The sequence below is a fragment of the Cetorhinus maximus genome, chromosome 6 (genome assembly GCF_964194155.1).
Source record: "Cetorhinus maximus chromosome 6, sCetMax3.hap1.1, whole genome shotgun sequence".
NCBI lineage: Eukaryota > Metazoa > Chordata > Chondrichthyes > Lamniformes > Cetorhinidae > Cetorhinus > Cetorhinus maximus.
In genome coordinates this window covers 15,052,802-15,075,455 of record NC_135884.1, presented here as the reverse complement: position 1 = coordinate 15,075,455, position 22,654 = coordinate 15,052,802, and the positions used below count along the sequence as shown (strand labels likewise).

The following is a 22,654-nucleotide window of genomic DNA, read 5'->3' as shown; positions in this document are numbered from 1 at the left end:
TGGGGCATTAAATCGAACTATGTTGCAAATGAATTCACTGTTGAGCAAAACAGATATTTGCTTCAGATCTAGTTGTCCTGTACTTGAATCGATAACACAAGGTCCTGAAAAGGCCTAGGAAAAATGTTCAGTAGTCATGAATTTGATACCTGTGTGATCAGTTGTGTAAAGCATTTTTGAAGATGCAAATTCAAATAGACCTCTTGAACAAGCTGATTTATTTCTTGGTGTGATCACAAACTATGTGCATAGCTAACTGATTGGGGATTTATTTGTTTCTTGAATATAAAATGTTTATTGGAGTGATAAGAGTGATTAGAAAAACTCCTGACTGAGCTATGGTAGCCAACTGGAAAAACTTAGAGCTTTCCATGCTAGTGAGATTTTTTTTTTTAGGACTAATCACACTCAAATGTCGCTGAGTGACATTATAACTCGGCCAAATTGGATGATAGATGTCAGGAACTTAGTTACAAGCTTATAATTCTGTAAAATGGCTTTGAACACATACTACATGAAGCTAAGTTTGATTGACTTCTGAACCCCAGTAGGAGTCAGAATTTATATTAAACACTACTGAATACTTGGACTATGTTTCTGCTATCTGCAGGTGTGTTGAGCTTTTTTGCACTGAAGAAGCAATGCACTTTAAAAGATGTTGACTAATTCATCTTAAACATAAAGTAACCATGACAAGCTTGTCACTTAATTGATCATTTGCCAGAAAAACGGTTTACCTCAAGTAGTATTTTAATTTTAGAATATGTCTCGGTAATTGCTGTTCTCGGGGAAATTATTGTAAGTCATTTGTAGAAGGACAGGACAGTTATGCATATGCAAACCTGATCCATGTGCTGCATTGATTGTACTTTAATATGGAATCAAAAGTAATTTATAAATGACTAGTTTCTATTTCTTTGTAGGATAAAGTGTGTCCAGAGGAAACAATCAAGTTTGGGATTGAGTGCCTTTACATAGATACTTGGGTCAAAAGAAGAGTCTATGATGCCTTCAAGGAGATTCTTGGATCTGGTATCAGACACCATTTGCAGGTAAAAAAGAAAGGTACATGCAGAACAAATTAAGTAAAGCTGACTTGTTTGAAACAACTCGCTATGATCAATAACTATTGGGATATGCATTTTGACATGGATATATGTGCAGTTTCAAGCAAAGAATTATAAGCAGGAACATGCTAACTTTTCTCTTCCATACTCCTGCCAACAGACCTAAAGGCTGCAACACAGTTTAACAGCCCTTTGAGATTAGAAATTTTGACCCCTCTGCTGCTCTAGCTGGTATCATCTGACTTAGCACTGGCCAAGTCAGACTCAGGACCTTTCTACTCTGTCTGGTTCAGGACTATATCATTCTGACATTGTGGGGAGAACGCCACCAATTTTTTTGCTAGTTGAGACTTGATAGTAGGTGTAAGAAATTTTCTCTTGGGCCTTTGACACTGGTGCCATTGAATTGGCTGCTGAGACTGCTGTAAGCAGCAATAGTCAGGAAGCTTTTTTTTTGTCAGGAGCAGGTGGGTTCTCCTGAATGGTGGGAAATCACACAATCTTTGTCTTGCCTTCTCTTCTTTTCCCTTCTAAAAAAAATCCCAAAGCTTTTCCACCTCAAACTGTTTGAACACAGAGGTCAGCGGTTTGTTCCATAGTGGTGTTCTCAGAGATGATCCTGAAGCTTGAAAACTGCTGAACCAATATGCAAAAATACACAACACATTATTCCAAAGGCACTCTGTACATGTCACATTATAGTGTACCAATTTTTAATTTTAGAATCTCTTTTTGACAAGTTTTTGATTTCAACTCCTCATTCAATTTTGGTTATTTTTTTTTGCTTCCAAAGCATAATGAATTACTGCGGGATATCTTTGAACTGGGTCCTCCTCTAATGCTAGATACTGCTGCTATCAGGGCCAATAAAATTTCAAGATTTGAAAAGGTAAGCACTTTGGATTTCTCTCTTGATATTTAAATATAACACATCCCACATATTTAAGTATATGGATCCAATTTGAAATGCTTATAGTATTGGGTTTTTTTCTCATTCTCCCTCTTATCCGATTTGCAAAGTAGATAAGAGATGAGCATGAATGAGTCATATTTCCCTTACCTTGGGGAATGGATTCACTGTGATCTAGAACTGATCATACTGGGAATTTTGGCCAGTAAATAGTTGACCAGGTGGTCTTGAGACTTGAAATTTGATTCAAATTTAGAAATATTCTCATGGATTAGAAATTGCATGCGAGAACCATAGTGATTTTCTGACTGCTCTTCCTCTCCTCTCCCCCTCTTTGTGTGGAGGTGCCTCCTATGCATTCGTTGTTCAACAATTTAAGGGCTGCATCTTAAGTTACTACCCTCTGCATCTAATTTGCAAGGTTTATAATTGGGATGTAGTTTGAATTATTAGCTTATGGTTTCCTTTTGTCTTTTATATTTTAAAGTGTTGTAATTAATTAGGCCACTCCACACCTTTATTGAAGCTAATTGTCTTTGTGAACCTGTTTATTGTAAATTCTTGTTCTTGCCCCAAAGGGGTTTGATGCTGGAACACAGTAAGAATTACTTAATTATGCATCCATATCCATGTTTGCATTATTTTAAGATGTTTCCATTCTGGTAGAGTCCTATTCAGTTGAGGTCTGCCCCATACAAATGTGTTGACTAGGTGAATGTACAAACTTGCTGTTGGGGTTTCTGCCACTCCTGCATGAAATTGACCTTGAAAGGTGTGCTGGTTTTGTGGCAAACTTGGGAAATGAAGTGTCTTACAGGGCATGCTTATACCACCTGTTGCCATCTTCTGATGAGTTTTGGCGGCTGCTAGCATGAACCTGTCATTTAAGGTTTTCTTTTACTCATAATGCTATCGCAATTTTTATTATATTTATTTGTGTCTGTTGTTAGAGAGTAAGAGTAATTTGTTGATTTACATCTTTCCTGAAACAGCATCTGTACAACTCTGCGGCATTCAAAGCAAGGACTAAGGCAAGAAGCAAAGTCCGGGATAAAAGAGCTGATGTACTTTGAGAAACCAAAACAGGCATCATGTCAGAACTCTTTCTGTAAATTTAATGTCCCTTGTCACTGTGATATAAAGTACACTCAACAGGGTTTTCTGAATTGTGTAAACAATCATGGGGCCTTTTAATTTTGCGTACATGCACAGTTCCCCTTGCTGTGTTTGCTTTTTATTTGATTGTTATTTTGCAAAATCAGCATTTTAAATTGTATAAAAAGTATATAATTTGTAGGGTCGGTTCAGAAAAAATGTGTTACAATGGATTGATCCAGCCATCAGATTAAGGAAATTAACGTGATTGTCTCCACTTGACCTTTGCCTTGCAGAGTGAACTTGTAAATTTAGTCACTTCATTCAAAATATATTATGGTGAAATTGATTAAATATTTCAAATTAATTTAATTTTGCAAAAAAAAAAGAAAAGCACAAAAATAAGTGGGTAGTCTTTTGTAATTTTCTACCTACATTTTGTACCACTATGTTTCTCCTTTTTAAATAAGAATGAGTAGTCACAGTGAGAGCTGGGACTGGAGTTGGGTTTGGAAAAGACTGAGTGTATAGACTCACCTCTTTGGATGTGGTAACCAGACATTATATAATACCTAGGATTTTGATTTTGAAATGGAAAATCATTCCCCTCTGGCTGCCTTCTATTACACACCGAGTCAGTACAACTGATGTCCTGCAAATTTAACCTCACCTCCAGATTTTCCACTTTTCATGCCATTTAAAGTAGATGAGACCATGCAAATGATCTCTGACATTGTAATTCCTAGGGCCTCTCTAGATAGTTGAAATCACATGGTACAGTAGAGACCATTTACAGCTGAATGTACGTCATTTTGAAAGTACATGGTTTTGGTATTTGTGGGACTTGTCATGACTCCATGCATCCCTTTTAGATTTGTGCTCTTTCTTACCAATACGTATTTGCAGTACAACATTTCCACACTAGGTCTGTGACACTTCAGTCTTAAAATTATTTATTCAGGGCATACATTTACAATAGACTTGAAGCTGAAATATTGTAAATTCAATTTATATGAAAGAATTGTTGAAAAAAAATGTTTTCTTAAACCCCAAACATTTCAGTTTAATTTAAACCAAAGGATGAAACAACGTTGCTTTAATATGATTGCTCTCTTTTTAATTTTATTTTTATGAATCACTGAAACTTCCTGGAGCCTCTATCCCAGCCTCTGGCTGGGAGAATTCCACAGGTTTTTCCAGTGTTGCTCCGTGGCCATAAGGATTTTCTGAGTGCTGACTGAAGTTGATTCTCCTCTTCCCCTTGGTTCGTCACATGTTTAATCTCAGTTCAGTGCTGCACTCAAGCACCCAGCTGGCAGTGGTGTTCTTTCTTTGGGCAGTGTGGGTATGAGAAGGAGAAAAACGGAGAAGAGTTATGTTACACCAATGCTGAGATTAACTATATGCTATTATAACTATTGATCCTGGGACTCCAAATCTGTGATATAGTATACTCACATATGAAATCAGTCAGTCTCTTTGCTTATGCTTTTGTCTATTAACCCCATATTTTCTATAAACATACTATGGAATTACTATTACTGACATTTGGATGTTGATCTTGAGAGTTTGTTTTCACTCTGTCTGACAAACTAGCTGCAAATGTTTTGACCTTGGAAGCCGTCTTACCCTGATGCAGATGGCATTGAGTTATTGCCTGACAATTCTCAGCTGATGACTATAATTTTGTACTTTTGCTCAGGAAACAGAATTGGCATACTAATTTTGTACAATTTTTTTTCTCTACCTTGCATGTTTGGTGCTGCCCAGTTGTAGGCTAGAGCACATTCTATGTCCCATCACCCTCATTTCTCCCATTGCCAACTTGAAAATGCCCATTAAAAAAGTTTTTTGTTACCATAAACCAATATTCATGAAAAGAAACAGGTTCATTTTCACACATTGGCAACTAATCAGAAAGAGGGATGGAGATTATTGCTCTCAAATCAAACAGTGGACCCAGAAGATGTCATAGATGTCGCATTTTTAAGCCTTTTTAATTCCATTGTGTCTGTAAATGGCTATGTTTGACAGTGATGCATGTAAGCTTCAAACTTATTCTTGATTTGGCAACACCCAAATGTCAGATGGAACAAATGTTAAAAATGAATCTCTCCTCTGCCCCAGTAGATTGGAATCTAGGTAGTTGGCCTTTATCTCCCCATCCTGGAGGATTGGATTTGGAGTTCCTTGGTGCCATCCCCCTCAGCCATCCTGGGTAGATTGAATCTGAGCTACTTGGTTTCCACCAAATTTGATGAGTCTGTCTCTAGCTGCTTCAGACAAGTCATACTTTTATGCAAACAGTTTTTAATAACTAAATCCTTTTCCAAGTCCCTCTCTCAAGAATAAAGAAGGATTTTTGTGTATGTGCCTTTGCATCATGTATGCTGTATCTAGAAGAGCTTATTAAATATTGCAAAAGTAATGACGTTTTCTTTATCTTATTGCTTGGGTGTTGGGTGGAGGCTTTGGAAGCATGGGAGGGTGGCAAGAGGCTGGCAATAAAAATAGTTTGGAAAAGGGATTTTTAAAGAAATTGTCTTTTAAATCAAAATAGAGGGGAAGCCTTTCAATTATCAACATGGATAGTAGTCATTCCAAAATTCAAAACCTCATTTTCCAATTGGGTTTAAATCACTTGGAAAAAGCAAACTGAGATCAAGTTCAACTGAGAAAAATGTGTTCCTGATAATTTTTTTGCCAACAGATAAACTGCAGCTGCTGCTAATCACAGGTGTTCCTCAGTCAACCATTTATAACAACATGAGCAGTAATTAACATTTCAAATGCAAGATTTGCTTGAAAGTATGCTTTGAGAATTCAACCTGCTTCAAAATATTTTTGAGTCAAACTCAAATCCTCAGGATTTTAACATTTATATCAGCTCAGATACCTAAGCAAGGCAAAACTGCTCATGCACAGATATGATAGGCAACTCTCATGAGACCTTGAAGCTTTAGTGAAAGGCACTAGTACACTCAATTCACTGGGTGAACTAGACTAATTTAATTGTTTTCCCTTTTTTTCGGTTCTAACTATTCATTTAGGATTAATTGTTTTCATAAGGTCTTAGTTGCACACAAGGCAGGAGCCTTACTTTTGATTTATAAATTCTGTAGCTCTAGGTCGGATTTGCTGTTGTTTTACTACGACCAGCAAAGTGTGATTGTGAAGTACTGGCATACAAAGCATGACACTATGCAATGCCAATGTTTATGCACAGTACGTTTGCTGTATGAGTATGACCCTGAGGGGTCTTGACAAGGTGGATGTGGAGAGGATGTTTCCCCTCGTGGGAGAATCTAGAACTAGGGGCCACTGTTTAAAAATAAGAGGTTGTCCATTTAAAACAGAGATGAGGCGAAATTATTTTTTCTCAGAGGGTTGAGAGTCTTTGGAACTCTCCCTGAAAAGACGGTGGAAGCAAAGTCTTTGAATATTTTTAAGGCAGAGGTGTATAGATTCTTGGTAAGCGTGGGGATGATAGGTTATCGGAGGTAGGTGGGATGCAGATTTGAGGTTACTATCAAATCAACCATGATCATCTTAAATGGCGGAGCAGGCTCGAGGGGCCAATTGGCCTACTCCTGCTGCTTATTCATTTGCTCAAGCAATTTTCTCATGATGTTAAAAATGAATCAGAAGTGAACTTCATAACTTAGTGGATAGAAAACCATGCCGAAACACTGATTCCATGTGCAGTTGGAACCGGTATTGCATCACATTGAATTTTCAGAAACCTTTGAGTTGGCTTATTTTTGACTGAAAACTGTTCAAAAATAATTTTAAAATGTGTAATTGTTGTCAAACGCCAATTAGAAAAATGTAACTACAAATCAAACGCATCATGCAGTCGACCAATAACTAGTAACCTGACCATAGCAAAAGTGAAAGTATTCGGCCCATCGTGGCTATGCCTGCTGTTCGAAAGGCCCCCATTCAATGACCACTCCACCACACTTTACCTGTAGCCCTGCACATTTGTTTTTTTTTTCCTTTTCAAGTATAAATCGACTTCCTTTTTGATATTGTGGTTTCAAATGCAGCTGTCGATCTTCGCTCTTGCTATTTATGATTTCCCCCTCAGCTCTTCCTTTGGGTCGTTGTTGCTGAAGGGTCGGCTGGTATTTTCTACCTGTTCAGCTGCCCAGTGAAAATGTGCTGCTTGGCAGGATGGCGGCAGCTGTCTTACTGCCTCAACCCTGCGCTATTCACAGCTGCACCATTATCTGAAGTGCCTTCAGTGTAAACTAACGGGCTATTTTTAACTCGTTATGTTCGGATCACTCCTATTTTAGAAGAGAATTTATTTAGTAAGTGAATGTGAGTGCTGACAGCAGACCTTTGTCACACAAAAAAAAAAGCTCTGAAAGATCCCAGGCGAGTTTCATTCCATGGGCTGCTTCTGGGTCTGTTCCTTCCATTCTGTTAGCATTGCAGAACTACACAGTCGACGAGGGGAAGAAAATGTAAAAGAACGCCGTCTCTGATCGCTGGTCGTGAGAATAGATTTATCCTGGCGCTTTTAATCCAGGTAAGTGATTTTGAGTTTGCAAATGGGAGTTTGCAAGATGAATTGTTTCATAACAGCAATTTAGACTTTTACATATGGACATAGGAGCAGAAGTAGGTCAGGAATTGATAATGCAGCACCCACATCAATTGCACGCGTGTTTACATATATAATTTGGTAAATAATTTAGAACCAGATTCAGTGGCATGCCAGCACATGTTGATTCACATGTAAATTGTGAAATTCTCTTTTGTAACATGGGAGATCTCTTTAATTGTTGCTACGGAGTGGCTAAATAAGTACACGTGTACTGAATAGACCATGCGGCGTGGTCCAGTCCAAAACTACACAAACCACTGAACCAGTGAGTGATTAAATTCTTTCTCCGTGCTGTGTTAGCTGATCTGAGCCAGTGACAGTGCCTGGGGGCCACAACTGGGGCCCTAAAGGTAGCAAATATATATTTAAAAAGGCTGGTATTTATAAATCATTTTAAAATCCTCCCTAGTTCCATATTGTTAGACAGAGACGCTGGTGTTAGGTGAGGCTGGGATCTTACTCTTGTGCCGCGATCAGAAACCAGGTTTAAATTGTAAATTGACCGCTTAATACTTGTATTTATATGCATCCCTGTCAAACTGGCTATTCTGCAACCCAACGTGTTACAAACAACAATGAGCCAAGTACTGAAGGAGCATTGAAACCGTACCCCTGGGATAAGCCAGCACCTTAAGGAGAGGAAAGGAGAAAATAAGAAAAAAAATCCAAAACTTTAAATACCTTTTATTTCAGGTCTTGTACTCAAAGGTTTAAAGCCCCATTGGCTGTTACCTTGAGTGTGAAAATATAAAAAAGGACATATAAGAATGACTCTGTAATTAAGCTCACTGTGCATAATAAGCATGTGATTCGCTATCACCTTGGATCAATCTTTTAATATACTTACATGGTTCTTTAATACGCTTATTAAGAAACCTTTTTAACCGGGCTTTTTAGTCCTGCCTCCTAATATCTCTACCTTTGGCTCATTGTCACTTCTCGTTGAATCACACTTTTGTGAAGCACTTTAAAGACACCGTGTTTTATCCCGTGCATTTATGATTAGATTTTACCGAAGGCTTTATTTTCTTCTGTTTCCCCACGTCTCAAGCTTGGTTCCATTTCTATTTTGCCTCGTTTATTCGTCTGTTTCTGGCTCGCGCCAACATGGTTAGTTTCAACGTAGACCCGGGTGAACGAAGCGCAGAAGTACACAATTCTTCATAAAATGGGTAGACTGATTCGTAACATATTAATACTGCAGAGCAGTTCATAATTTCGTATCTGAGCTAAATTCCGTTCAGTGTGTGAGAGCCATTGCCAATGAGCAGAGAGGCACTCGTGCAAATCAGTAAACCTGGCTGTGTCTATTGGCAGGGAGATTACTTCCTCTGGGGCCCCCTCTAAGCAAACAGAAGGAGCAGTTCTACCTCATTAAGATCACTGTTGTTGCAACAGCAAAGCTAAATGCATTATATATATATATATATATATATATATACATATCAAGGCCCATTCAGATGAAGTAACAATCCTACGATCTTCCAATTCCAGCTTCTAGTTTTCAGGATGTTGGCCTTAGTCATGTTCTGACACCCCGATCTAGTTTCCTCTGGATAAAGAACGACCTCTAGATCTGCATCCTACGTTTATCTTCACGTCATTGGGTGTGAGGAATGGAAATATGAACTTTCTGGTACAGTAGAAGATTCTCTTTTGAGACAGGAGTTAAAGGTATATTGTTGGGGTAAAGTGGCGATGACTTTACACTGCACCTGAGCTGCAATCCGTTATTGGTTCTGATTCCTCAAAGTAGTCTCCCCTCGCCCAGCCCCTTTAAATCTGTGATAAAAACAAAAAGCTAAAAGCTACTGTGGATGCTGGAAATCCAAAACAAAAACATAATTACCTGGAAAAACTCAGCAGGTCTGGCAGCATCGGTGGAGAAGAAAACAGTTGACGTTTCGAGTCCTCACGACCCTTGGGTGCTGAGTTTTTCCAGGTAATTCTGTTTCCCTTTAAATCTGTCTCCGTCACCACTTCCAAAAAACAATCCATAGCCCTCTGACCTTGCAAACTGCTTCCCTGCCTCCTACCTTCCATTCCTCTCCAAATTCCTGAATGTGTTGTCACCTTCCAAATCCTTGATATCTTTCCCGGAACTCCATTTTTGAATCCCTCCAATCAGGTTTCTGCCTCTACAGTATCACAAAGGCTTATTAAATGACATTCTATGTGACTGTGACAAAGGTAAGTTATTCGCCTTTATCCTTCTTGACCTGTGACCACATCCTCCTCCAACGCCACTCCACCATTTTCCAGCTGAGTGGGACTGCATTCTCCTCGTTCCATTCTTACCTATCCAGCCATAGCTAGACAATCACCTGAAGAAGACTCATACAGACTTGAAACGTTATCTCTGTTTTTCTCTCCACAGATGCTGTGTTAGACCTGCTGAGTTTTTCCAGCATTTTCTGTTTTTGTTTCAGATTTCCAGCATCCGCAGTATTTTGTTTTTATCGCCTGCAATGGTTTCTCTTCCCGCTCCCGCACAGTTACTTCTGATGTCCTCCAAGAATCTATCCTTGGTCCCCTTCTATTTCTCATCTATATGCTACCCCTCAGCAGCATCACCTGAAAACAGAGTCTGTTTCCACATGTACACTGATGACACTCGGCTCTATTTCACCACCACCTGTCTCATATCAAAGGTACCATGTAAATACAAGTTATTGTGTGGATGGGATATTCCCATGTGCTGTAGTATTTGGGTATTATTGGCACTTAATGGAAAATAGTTTTTAGCTGTGAAATGTACTTTGGATTGGTGAATTCTTCGATGGCTTAGTTGGTAAGTTCTACACCGTACAGCGCACTTATCTGTAGAGTGAGTTAACTGATCAGAACTGGATAGCAGCAATACAATTAACCTCAGTGCCCCTGGATTAGGGGGAAAGAAAACAGCACTGAAGTTAGCTCACTACAAACCAGCGAGCTAAGCTGGAAGGAATAGTAGTCAGATGAGGAGACGTATAGGCTGGGCTATGTTACTTCCCATTCTCAGTCTGGGCTCGTTCATCAAGATTGGCTGTTTGGGTGAGTTATAGAAGGACGGCTAGCAGCTGTGAAATTGCACCCAATCATAGGTCGGAGAGATGGGGGAAAACAGGAATTCAAAACACGGAGTATTTGTTACCACTAATTTAGCACTGATTTAATCATCACTTTTAGGCATTGCAGACTATAAATATAAAATATTCTCTTACATAGGTAGGCAATGATTTGCAAAATAAAACTTTATCACATATTTGGAAAATGAGGAGAGTGTTGATTAGCAATAATATGAGAATTCTCCACTGTGTATTACATCACATGTACAGCATAGAAACAGGCCATTTGGCCCAATGTGCTGGTGTTTATATTCCACACAAGTCTCATCCCAGTCTTACAGCTTATTTTCAATTCTTTACCTCTCATGTACTCATCTAGTTTCCTTTCAAAAACACCTGAGCTATTTGTCTCAACCACTTCTGTTGTAGTGCGTTCCACTTTCTAACCACACCAAATAATGAAATTTCTCTTTATTTCCCTAATGAATTTATGAAGAACTGCCTTGTATTTATGGCCCCTAGTTTTGGATTCCCCCACAAGTGGGAACAATTTCTCCACTTTTGCCCTGTTCAACACATTAATCATTTTGAAGCATTCTATCATGTTACCTCGAAACCAAGTTTTTCTAAAGAAAAGAGCCCAACCTGTTCAGTTACTATAATCTCTCGATTCTTGCACCATCCTTGTAAATCCTTTTTTGCATTTTTTTTTCCCCAATGCTTCTGTCTTTTTTGTGATATTGAGAATTCCAATGCATAAACCAGGCAAGTGAGTGCAGCACATTAAAATCTGGTTTAACCTAACTAAATAAAGTGCTCTACTCCATATGAGGATTAGAGAATGGATGGAGAAAATTTCACCAGCTACATCATGCTTGTGTAGTGATGACAAAAAGGGGACAATTTGAGTTTATTTGAAAGGAATTATCAACCCTCTACTTTGTTTCAAATGTGGTTTAGGTTAAAAATTGGTACCACGTTTCTTTCCCCTCCTTTAACTGCCATTGTTTCTCTCTTCCTCTCGAAGGTCACTGATCCTTTGCAGCTGTATCGCTCTACAACTGCTTGTTAACCTCTGCTAATTTTTGCAAATGAACATTTTCTGTGCATAAACCCAGATAGTTAAGGTTGTTTGAGCACCGGAGCCATCATAGCCAAGTCCAGTCCTGTCTTCACCTTGTGGTGTCTACGCACATTCAATTCTAGCCAGAGTCAGGAATTTGGAATTCTGTTGACTTGCTTTCTATTCTTTCAAGGGATGGGAACATCGCTATCTAGGCCAGCGTTTGTTGCCCATTCCTAAATGCCCATGAGAAAGTGGTGGAGGTGCCTTCTTGAACAGCTGCAGCCCATGTGTTGTAGGTACACACATAGTGTTGTTAGGAAGGGAGTTTTGACCCAGGAAGAGTGAAGGAAACAGCGAAATAGTTCCAAGTTAGAAATGCTCTTTTGAGAAGGAAATCTGCCACCTTGTGACTACATGTGAGTCCAGACTCAATTATGTGACTGGCTCTTAAATGCCTTCTGAACAAGGGCAATCAGGTTGTGCAATAAATGCTGACCTAGCCAGCCACTCCCACATCTCATGAAATGAAAAAAAGGATTTGAAGGTGCTGTTATAGGAGCCTTGGCCAGTTGCTGCGGTGTATCTTAGATCGTGCATATGAATATCACTGGTGGTGGAGCAAATGAATGTTTAAGGTAATGGCTGAACTGCTGGTGTGGTGGGCTTCTTTGTCCTGAATGATGCCGAGCTTCTAGAGTGTCGTTGGGGCTGCAATCATCCAGGAAAATGGAGAGTATTTGATCACACCTGACTTGTTCCTTGTAGATGGTGGACAGGCTTTGAGGAGTCAGGAGGTGAGTTACTCGCCACATAATTCCCATTCTCTGACTGGCTCTTCTAGCCACTAGCTGGTCTATACAGTCATCATGGCACAGAAGGAGATCATTCAGTTCATCGAGAATGTGCTCACTCTCTGTAGAGCAATCCAGTCAGACCCATTCCCCAGCTCTATCACTATAGCCCTGCAAGTTTATTTAACTAGTGCCTATGCAATTTCCTCTTAATCATTGACTGTCTCTGTTTTTACCACCATCACAGGCAGCAAATTCAATATCATTACTACTCGCTTCTCACATTCCCCTTTATCTCTTGCCCAACACATTAAATCTGCCTTTTAAATCTGCCTCCTCTCGTCCATGTGTCATCAGCTAATGGGAACTGCTCTTCTTTGTCTACCTTTATCTAAACCTATCATAATCTTATACACCTATATCAGATCTCTCCCCAACCTCCTTTTCTCCAAGGAGAACAATCTTAGCTTCACCAACCTAACCTGGTAGCTAAAATCCCTTTTCTCTAGAACCACCCTGACAAATCTCCTCTGCACCGTCTAAAGAACCTTCACATCCTTCTTAAAGTGAGATGACCAGATCAGGACACAATACTCTAGTTGTGGCCTAACCAGAGCTTGAAAAAAGGTTCAGCTTTTGTATTCAATAGTGTTATTTATGAAGCCAAAGACCTCTTATGCTTTGCTGGCTACTCTTTCGATATGTCCTACCACATGAACCCCAGGTCCTCTGCCCCTGCATACTCTTTAGAACTATGCTATTAAGTCTATATTCCCTCTCCCCTTTCCTTCTGACAAAATGCATCACCTCACACTTCCCTGTATTAAATTTCATCTGGCACTTTAATGCCCATTCCATGGTGTCCTGTTGCAGTCGATTGATATCATCCTCACTGTTTGCCACACTTCCAAATTATATATCAATCAAGACAGTGATCCTAACACTGACTCTTGTGGAACACCGTTACCCTCCTCTGGTCTGAAAAACAACCATTTACTCTGGCCTTCTGTCCTTAAGCCAATTTTTTGTCCAAGCTGACATTGATCCTCCTATACAAGAGCCTCAATTTTGTTAACTAGCTTTTTATGCTACTTTCTCAAATGCTTTCTGAAAATCCAGTTCAACACCATCCACTGCATTCCCTTCATCAACCTTCTCTGTTATTTAATTTAAAAATTCAATTAGATTTTTCAAATATAATCTGACTTTTTACAAATCCACACTGGCTCTCCTTAATTAACTCCAACCTCTCCAGGTGCCTGTAATTTTCTCCCTGATTATTTTCTCTAAATCCTTACCCACCACTGACATTAAACTGGCCAGCATGTTGTTAGTAAGAATGTCCTTGCACAATTTCTTGAACTAGGATGTCACATTTGCCACATTCCAATCCTTTGGCACCTTCCCCATATCTAGGGAAGATTGGAAGATCATGGCAAGCCCTTCTGCTATCTCTACCCTCACTCCCCTTAGCGACCTGGGGTGCAAGCCATCTGGACCATAAACCTAGCATAAACCACTCTAAACATAGCCAGTCTTTCTAGTACATCCTCCCTATCAGTTCTCACTCCATCCATTACCTCTACCATTTTTGCTTCTACTGATATTTTGTTAGCTCCTTTTCCTCAGTAAACGCTGATTCAAAGCACTCAGTGAGCATTCTAACCTTGCCCTTTGCCCCTAAGCATACATCACCAGTTAAGTTTATTCTTTGCCCAAAGATTTACTTTATTCGTAAGATTTGTAAAAGTATATTACAAAACATTGTGAATTGAAAGTGCAATAAAATTCAACTTTCCTGAACGGCCTTGACAAGGTGGACACGGAAAGGATGTTTCCTCTTGCGGGTGAGTCCAGAACTAGGGGGCACTGTTTTAAAATGCCCTTTTAGGACAGAGATGAGAATTTTTTTCTCTCAGAGGTTTGTGCGACTTTGGAACTCTGCCTCAGAAGGTGGTGGAAGCGGGGTCATTGAATATTTTTAAGGCAGAGGTAGATAGATTCTTGTTAGGCAAGGGAATCAAACGTTACCGGGGTTAGATGGGAATGCGGAAATCGAAACACAAGAAGATCAGCCATGATCTTATTGAATGGTGGAGCAGGCTCGAGGGGCCGAATGGTCTACTCCTGTTCCTATTTCTTATGTTCTTATGTACTCCACAAAGCATGTTCCATCTGAGGTGTCTGAACACAATTTCCATATACTTGATATTCACAATGTACATTCCATGGTAGGCATACAGCCAGAGTGATTCTACACAGTTTCTAGCCCCCAAGTGCACCATGATTGAAAGACCTTAGACAGTGACCTTTCCCCATTGTGCTTCTGTGGCGGCTGCTCCAAGCTTTAGTGTATGCCCCTCCACATAGTCCTAGACCTTGACCAAGGCTGGAACTTGGTCGAGGATGACTCTTTGCACAGGAAGACCAAGGAGTGTCATTCACCGAGTTGATGGTCCTCTAGACACAATTGATGTTTATCTCGGTCTGCATCCCTGGGAACAGATTGTGGAGTACAGAGTCCTGCTTGAGATGAACCTCGACGAAAACCACTACATCTCTCTCCAGACCCTCTTTGTAAAGGTACATTCCAGAAGGAGATAGACAATGGCCTCTTCACCAATGCAGCCACCACAAGGGCAACCTGCAGAGGGGGTGAGACTAAGTTTCTGGTCACCCCAGACTGTTGATGGTGGGGGATTCAGTGATGATAAAGTTGTTGATCATCAAAGGGAAATGATTAGATCCTCTCTTGTTGGAGACACTTACTACCTGACACTTGTGTGGCATGAATGTTACTTGCCACTTACCAGGCCAAGCTTGAATGTTGTCCAGGTCTTGCTGCACATGGGCATGGACTGCTTCAGTATCTGAGGATTTGTGAATGGTACTGTATACTGTACAATCATCAGTGACCATCCCCACCTCTGACCTCATGATGGAGGGAAGCAGCTGAAGTTGCTTGGGCCTAAGACACTACCCTGAGGAACACCTGCAATGACTTACCCCTCCTAGATCCATTGTTAGAGAACTCTGCATTGACTGGGGATCTAACCTGAACTGTTCATGATAGTTTTTGTGTATTGAAACTATTCATTACTTTAGCTGAGTCACGAGGGCAGACTTATTGATCTTCTGTTCGTTGTTAGAAATAATATTGAGACATATAACCACATTTTTGATTAAACATAGTATTAATATTAAAAAATATTGTTATAAATTATAGCATTCAGTGGTCTTCACCTCCTTAAATTCACACATACACCTAAATAACTTTAACAGCCAATAACCTTCATCTCCCTCCCAGCAACTGCCAGGAAATATACAAAACCATACAAACTAAGAAAGCAAATGAAAAGTTATTTTTAGCTCTAACTAGGAGAGACAGCAACTAACATTGGTATACCAGCAATAAGGTAGAAAAAATAAATCCCCAACTTCCTTCACTCCACCATTGTTGGCCTTGCCTTCAGCTGAATTAAATTCCCTTTCTAAACCTCTCCACCACTTACTTTAAGACACTACTTAAAACTTTTCTCTTTGTCCAAGTTTTGGATCACCTGTCCTGATGTCTCCTCCTTTGACTCAATTTTTATTTGATTACACTCCAGTGACCATTGGAACATTTCACTACATCAAAGGCTCTATATAAATGTAAATTCTTGTTGGTATAAGTGGAAAGATGAATGCCAGGGCAGAGAAGGAGAGACTAGAAGGGGGTGACCAGTGTTTGGTCAACGAGACGGATCTTAAGGATAGTCTTAAGGGAGAAGTGGGAGGTTGAAGGGTTTAAACAGCAAATTTAAACAGCAACAAGGTCCAGTGAACTGAAGACATGGCCAATAGTCGAGAATCCTCTTTGAATGCAGAAAACAATGGAGTCAGAGATTACCTTTCCCACCGAAGATCTTTTCTGCCTCCCTTACCGCCATCGCAACCAGCCCCCCTCCCCATCCCGCCCATACCATCCTGCCCACTACCCGCCAAAGTTGACTATCTGGATTTGTGCATACAAAACCATATGTGACTAGTGATGATGGTCTTGGACTTGTTCCAACTAGTGCAATATGTGGGAGGTGAGAGTGACTATGGCTAGGTTATGAAGTGGCAAGCTTGGTGTCATGTTGGAGAGCTGCTTCATCCACTCCTGTCTGCTGGTCCAACAGCAGCCCCTCAATCATCTGGATCAAGCACTGAGCTCCTTCGCGTAAGCTCAGTAAAGACTCTCTGCTGTGCAAGCAGCTTTCACTGTGCTTTAATCCCTTTGTGAATGACAATGGTGTTTTTGCTCTTGTTTTAATGCAGATATTGAAAGTGGCACCTTCCAGTTCAGTTAGATCCTCAATGCAGAGCGACAGTGACCCGCAAGAGATTGTACTCCATGTTGTGGGGTCTATTAATGACTTACATCGCACCAACTCCAGCCTCGAGGTCACTAAGTCTTATTCAGGTAACTGCTGTGTTGACAATCTGTGTTTTAAATATGTCATCAATTCAAATCAATGCATCTGTAATAAAGTGCTGGATAAAAGAATTTGCTTCAGAGATTAAGACATGCGTTAAAGGAATGGCTACAGACAGTAAGGTTGACAAAATGTAGCTCTGAGACATAAAAAAACTCTGAGGGGAATTGCAAGTGGACAGAGACAGGTTAGGGGAGTGGGCAGGTATATGATCAATGTAGATAAACAGATACTACTTTTTGAGAGAAATGAAATATATCCAAAATGGTGCTCTCAAATGTTTCATATAAATTTCAATGGAGTGATGGAAAAAAGTGCTCTAAGGATACAAAAACCTATATTTTAAAAAAGGGTAAATAGCACTGTAGACTTTACATAAATTAGCACCGAGTGTGAAAGCAAGGAAGTGATGTGCAAAAAATTGTGCAAACTGTTGATGAGATCACAGTTGCAGCATCAGATTTTAGACTGGATATCGGAAGCAAGGGCAAGGAACATTAATGATCTACTGGAGTGATAACAGGGATTAAAGGAAATAGTTACCTGAAAGACCTGAAAAACAGTGACCATGTTTTCCAGAGCACGGTGGGGTGGGTGATCTAATTAAAATATTCAAACGTTTGAAAAGGCTTAAGCGTTTATGTGTTTTATATAGTGTGTTTCAGAAACTCAGGTGTGTTCCAAAGTGCTTTATGAAGCATCTTTGAAGTTTAGTCACTGTTGTAATGAAGAAAATTTGTAAGCAAATTTAAGCACTGCACAGTCACACAAACAGCAATATGATAATAACCAGATAACTTGCTTTTAGTGATGTTGTTTGAGGGATAAATATTGACCATGGTACCAGGGATAGCTTCCCCGCTTTCCTTCAATATTGTGCCATGGGGTCTTTTATGTAACCTGGGAAAGCAGATGGAGCCTTGTTTAATATCTCAACTGAAAGACAGCACTTGTGCCATTGTAGCTCTTCCTTTGTACTGCACTGACATGTCAGCCTAGACTATGTGCTCTGGTGTAGAACTTGAACCTACAACCATTTGGCTTAGGTGCCCTCTGTTTTGGTGACTCTGGATAACTGTGCAGCCCATCTGCCTCCATTTCGCTTCTGTGTTGGAGCCTTCAGCTTACTTGGCCCTGTGAACTGGATTCCCTCTGTCTTTCTACCTTTCTCACTTTCAAAAGCCTGTCTCTCTGACCATTCCTTTGGTTACTTCCCTTGATGCTACTCAAGGGGAGACGGTGGCATAATGATAATGTCACTGGACTAGTAATCCAGGGGCCCAGGCTAATGCTCTCGGGACACGGGTTCAAGTCCCACCATGGCAGCTGGTGGAATTTAAACTCAATTTGAATGTAAATCTAATCTTAGTGATGGCGACCACGAAACTACCATCAATTGTTGTAAAAATCCATCTGATTCACTAATGCCCTTTAGCAAAGGAAATCTGCAATCCTTACCTGGTCTGGCCTACATTTGACTCCAGACCCACAGCAATGCAGTTGACAGTTAACTGCCCTCTGAAAGCCACTCAGTTCAAGGCATCGGCAACAAATACTGGCCTTGCCAGTGACACCCACATCCTATGAAAAAATTTTAAAAACTAATAAAAATCAGCATTCCCTTTCTCTCCTTTGTTTAGCACCTTGACACGTTTACAATGTTGAAGGAGCTGTGTAAAGACAAGGTGGCACTTTATTATTTCCAAAGAAATCGCCCGAAATGTCTGTTGGAAACCATTCCATTCAACAGGTAGATTTCGTACAGAAGCATCGCTCAGCTGTTTGGAGAAAAGGATCGCTATTTTTAAATATTGTTGCATTATTCACTATTATTGCATTATCATTATTGCAGGTCAAACCAGTTCGAGGCCTTCAACCATCTTGATTGCTCAGGAGACCTCGGCAAATGGGCTGGTGACTGCTTCTTTGCTGGAAGAGAGAGAGCGTGATCCAGCCTTCAGTCATTTGGCCGATTCAGTCCGAGAGTCCCGAGATCAATGCGAGTGCAGCTGCGTTTGCTGCCAGTCTACCAGCTGTGATAAAGTTTTCTATGCAGTATTAATCACGCTGGTGCTGGTCAGCATTGCCATTGGAATGTTCACTGTTTACTATACAGGTAAGTTTGAATTGTCTGATCATTTCTCTTCAAACTTGATCCATGTCTTGGCCATTATTGGAAGCTGTGTGTCACCTTGCTTTGCACCTCTGAAGGATTGTGCTTGTTTTTGATTCAGCCTTCAAGAAATCACTCCTCTTCTCCTTCTTAGGCAGCCCCTCAGTATCAAGGGTGACTTTCTTTCACTCTGGTTTGGTGGGTTCTGAGATGGCTGATTTAGTCCAATGTGTGATCTGCAGACTCTGCCACATGTGGGGCAGGTGGTGCTTGAAGGTTTGGATAGTTGAGTTGTTTGGAGGTTTGTGCACCCTCTCCCACGCCTCTGCTGTTCCCGATTAAGATCCCCAGTGTGTTCGCTGCCTTCCCGAATGAACCTTCTGCATTTTGGTCGGTCACAAGTCAGGGCCCCCCACGAGTCGACAGGGATGCTTGAGCTCTTCAGAGAGGCTTTGAGGACATCCCAAAAGCATTTCCACTGTCTTCCTGAGAGTCTTTGAATATTTTTTGAGGCAGAGGTGGATAGATTCTTGGCAAGCAAGCGGGTGATAGGTTATCAGGCGTAGGTGGGATGCAGATTTCAGGTTACTATCAGATCAGCCATGATCTTACTAAATGGCGGAGCAGGTCAGGAGGCTGAATGGCCTACTCCTGCTCCTTGACCGTATGACTGAGTTCCAAGCAGAGCAGTTGCTTTGGGAGTCTGGTGTCAGGCATCCGAATGACCTGACCACCCAGCAGAGCAGGTTTTGAGTGATTAGCACTCGAGCACCTACCAGTACTGTAATCAGACTGAAGCTCTTGTTTTTTCTCCCCCCATGACCAGGTCCCCAGCTATCCTCCATCTCAATGAAGTCAAACACATAATTTCAAGTCAGAAGGTGTGTTTTGATGCAAGATTCAGTGACATAGAGTTTCTGAAACAAATAGTGTGCTTCTGGGTGGCTTTAGACCTACTACCTGTGAAATAGAGAGGTTATTTTTTTACTGGACACAAGTTGCTTTGCTTTAAAAAGCTGCAGATTCCATTTTAAAAAAAAGCTTTCCCAAATTTGTATTTGAAGTGAAAACAATGTAAACTGGGTGCGGAGCATAGACAGTGGCGTGTGCATGATGGTCACAAACTAATGACATGAAGAAAGTGTTAGGTTTCTGACACCCCCACATGCTCTACCGGGAGCTGTTAGCACTCATATTGAACTCCAAGCCCTGGGCTTAAAATATGCTTCTCCAGTGGGAGTTGCACATTTGACACTGGAGCCTAATTAGTACTGTGGATCGCTAGCGATACTCGCTTCAGTATCGCATCCTAATTGGAAATAGTGTCAGCATTTGGTGTCAGCATTTACGTCGGAATGAAAAGTGTTGCAGCCTCTGCGGGTAGATGCAGACAAAATATTCTTAACGAGGGTCAGCATGTTGGTTTTTAAGTTTCAATGGCCCAGTGTGATAGGATGTTGGGTTTGTGCTAGCAATTCCCCATAAGGCTCAGTTCCTCAACTCAGCTCTTGGCAACGAGGAAGAATCTAACAAACGATTAGCTACTTTCTTCCAAGAAGGGAGGAAAAGTTCAGGAGAGGAGTGACTCCAGCCCACTCCCACACATCATCTACCCAACAGTATCAAGTAACATTAGCAAAGTCTGGGGAGCTGTTTGGCCAGTTCGTCCTTTATGCTAAGTGCAGGAGTGCACGTAGTCCAGGAGAACTCCACAAAGGAACGGAAGAACTTTTCTAATTTCCAAGAGAAAATTCTGAATATGCGATATCTGATCGAAGCTAATTTTTTTTTATTAACCTAAACAGAAAAAATGAACAAAGAGCTCGCAGAGATTTCCCATCAGTTGGATTCCTTGGACCAGAGTGTGAGGCAGGTGAAATTTACAAACTACCTACTACGAAATCCAATGAATGTGACAGAGAGCATGGACGCAGCAAGAATACATGGGTTACATTTCGAAGAGAGCACAACTCCCTTGAAAACATAATTATGATGTGAATTGATTGCAACAAGGGGTTCCTCTAATAAATGCTTTGGCTATAGATTGTGTGCTGAAGCTGCACATTAAATAAACACAAACATTAGACGGATATCTCTCCATCTCCATGTCCATCACACGCTCTGTCTGAGAGGTTGGTGAATATAAGTGGAACATAGAAACGTCATTGGCTTCAATAATAAAAACAGAAAAGGCTGGAAGTACACAGCAGGCCTGGCAGCATCGGTGGAGCGAGAAACAGAGTTAACATTTCAGCTCTGTGACCTTTCATCAGAACTTCACTTTGTTTCCCATTTAACATGGAAAGCAGGACCATTGACTGCTTCTCCACACACATTACACATGATTCCCACATGCATAGATATTAAAAATAAAAACAGAAATTGCTGGAAATACTCAGCAGATCAGGCAGCCTCTGTGGAGACAAACAGGAGTTTGTCCTTCAGGTCAATGACCTTTCTTCAGAAGTGGAGATGTCAAAAGATTAACAATTTTTAAGCAAGTACAGTTAGGGGTGGGAGGAGGTAGGGTTGGGGTGGGGCGGGGGGTGTTGGAGAACAAAGGGGAAGGTCCATGAAAAGGTAGAGTTTGGAAGTGCCTAAATGACAAAGAGATCAAACCATATGGCAAAAGATGGTGATATGGCACTTGCAAAGAAACAAACAATAGGTGCAAAGGAGGTGTAGATGATTATGACAAAGTGGCCGCGGAGGAGGGAAACAAGGAAAATCTAGCACAGATTATTCTCCCCCCACTCCACCCCATCCACCTTTTTACTGTCTCGTTACTTGCTTATTAACTGTTGCATCATTAACGTTTTCCAGTTCTAATGAAAATTTACAGATCTGAAACCTTAACCCGGTTCCTCTCTTCACAGATTCCGCTGAACATTTGTAGCATTTTATGTTTTTATTTCAGATTTCCAGCAAATCGGTATTTTGTTTTCGGTTCTAGATTATTAAACACGCGTATGACATCTGTTTAGAATTTATTAACATTTTTGTCAAAAGTAACCTTTTGTTAATGGTTAACAGTGTTTTGCAAATAAAGTGCAGAAATTGCACATTGTAGTGTCCAGTTTTGAATCTTGCAGGAGCAGAGGAAGTTCTTCAATGTGACCCTATGACAGGGCAACTCTTTTTGTAATTCAAAACTTCTTTTAAATAAATTGAACATTCCCACTGATCACTGCTCTGTTGCCATGAGTACTATGGCATGTTTCATAGTGATGCAGCATATAGAAATGCATGGTACATTTTAATAATAAAACAGGGGGTCCAAGTTGGAAGTCAGTTACACCCACATGCAACTTACACGCTGAATGTTATAGCACTTCATGTTGCAAATGACGTAAGGCAGTGAATGGACCGGTCATTTAAGAGATGCTATTGTAGGAACATTGGAAACTTTTTATCTTTGTGGACCATCTATTGGAATAGCACTGAGTCTCATGGGTCATGTATAAAGTTTACAGCAATGTTTCCA

At 40.6% G+C, this 22,654-nt stretch overlaps 2 protein-coding genes across 5 annotated transcripts in view; both read left to right on the top strand.

Moving 5' to 3' along the window:
- Positions 1–5,500, top strand: part of LOC144681555 (interferon-related developmental regulator 2-like) — a 40,422-nt gene extending 34,922 nt beyond the window's left edge. For all 3 annotated transcript variants that reach the window (XM_078543228.1, XM_078543229.1, XM_078543230.1), the window contains 3 exons: positions 924–1,052; positions 1,861–1,956; positions 2,970–5,500. In XM_078543228.1, the coding sequence (XP_078399354.1) occupies positions 924–1,052; positions 1,861–1,956; positions 2,970–3,050 (306 nt within the window). In that variant the 3' untranslated portion in view covers positions 3,051–5,500. The remainder of the gene's footprint in view (positions 1–923; positions 1,053–1,860; positions 1,957–2,969) is intronic.
- Positions 5,501–7,443: 1,943 nt separating this feature from the next.
- Positions 7,444–22,354, top strand: LOC144681301 (uncharacterized). 2 transcript variants are annotated; one of them, XM_078542903.1, is made up of 5 exons: positions 7,444–7,609; positions 10,183–10,338; positions 16,900–17,044; positions 18,910–19,173; positions 20,976–22,354. In XM_078542903.1, the coding sequence occupies exons 2-5, from the start codon at positions 10,192–10,194 to the stop codon at positions 21,155–21,157; spliced, it is 738 nt and encodes a 245-aa protein (XP_078399029.1). In that variant the 5' UTR covers positions 7,444–7,609; positions 10,183–10,191; the 3' UTR covers positions 21,158–22,354. The 2 variants fall into 2 exon arrangements, with proteins under 2 accessions (XP_078399029.1, XP_078399030.1); XM_078542904.1 differs by lacking the exon at positions 10,183–10,338.
- Positions 22,355–22,654: the final 300 nt, after the last annotated feature.

Excerpts from the sequence above, each read along its gene's own strand:
- LOC144681301 (XM_078542903.1), top strand. The coding sequence starts at position 10,192 with ATGTCCTCCAAGAATCTATCCTTGGTCCCCTTCTATTTCTCATCTATA. Across the intron at positions 17,045-18,909 it reads GGTCACTAAGTCTTATTCAG|GTCAAACCAGTTCGAGGCCT; the intron begins GTAACTGCTGTG and ends TCATTATTGCAG. Across the intron at positions 19,174-20,975 it reads GTTCACTGTTTACTATACAG|AAAAAATGAACAAAGAGCTC; the intron begins GTAAGTTTGAAT and ends TAACCTAAACAG.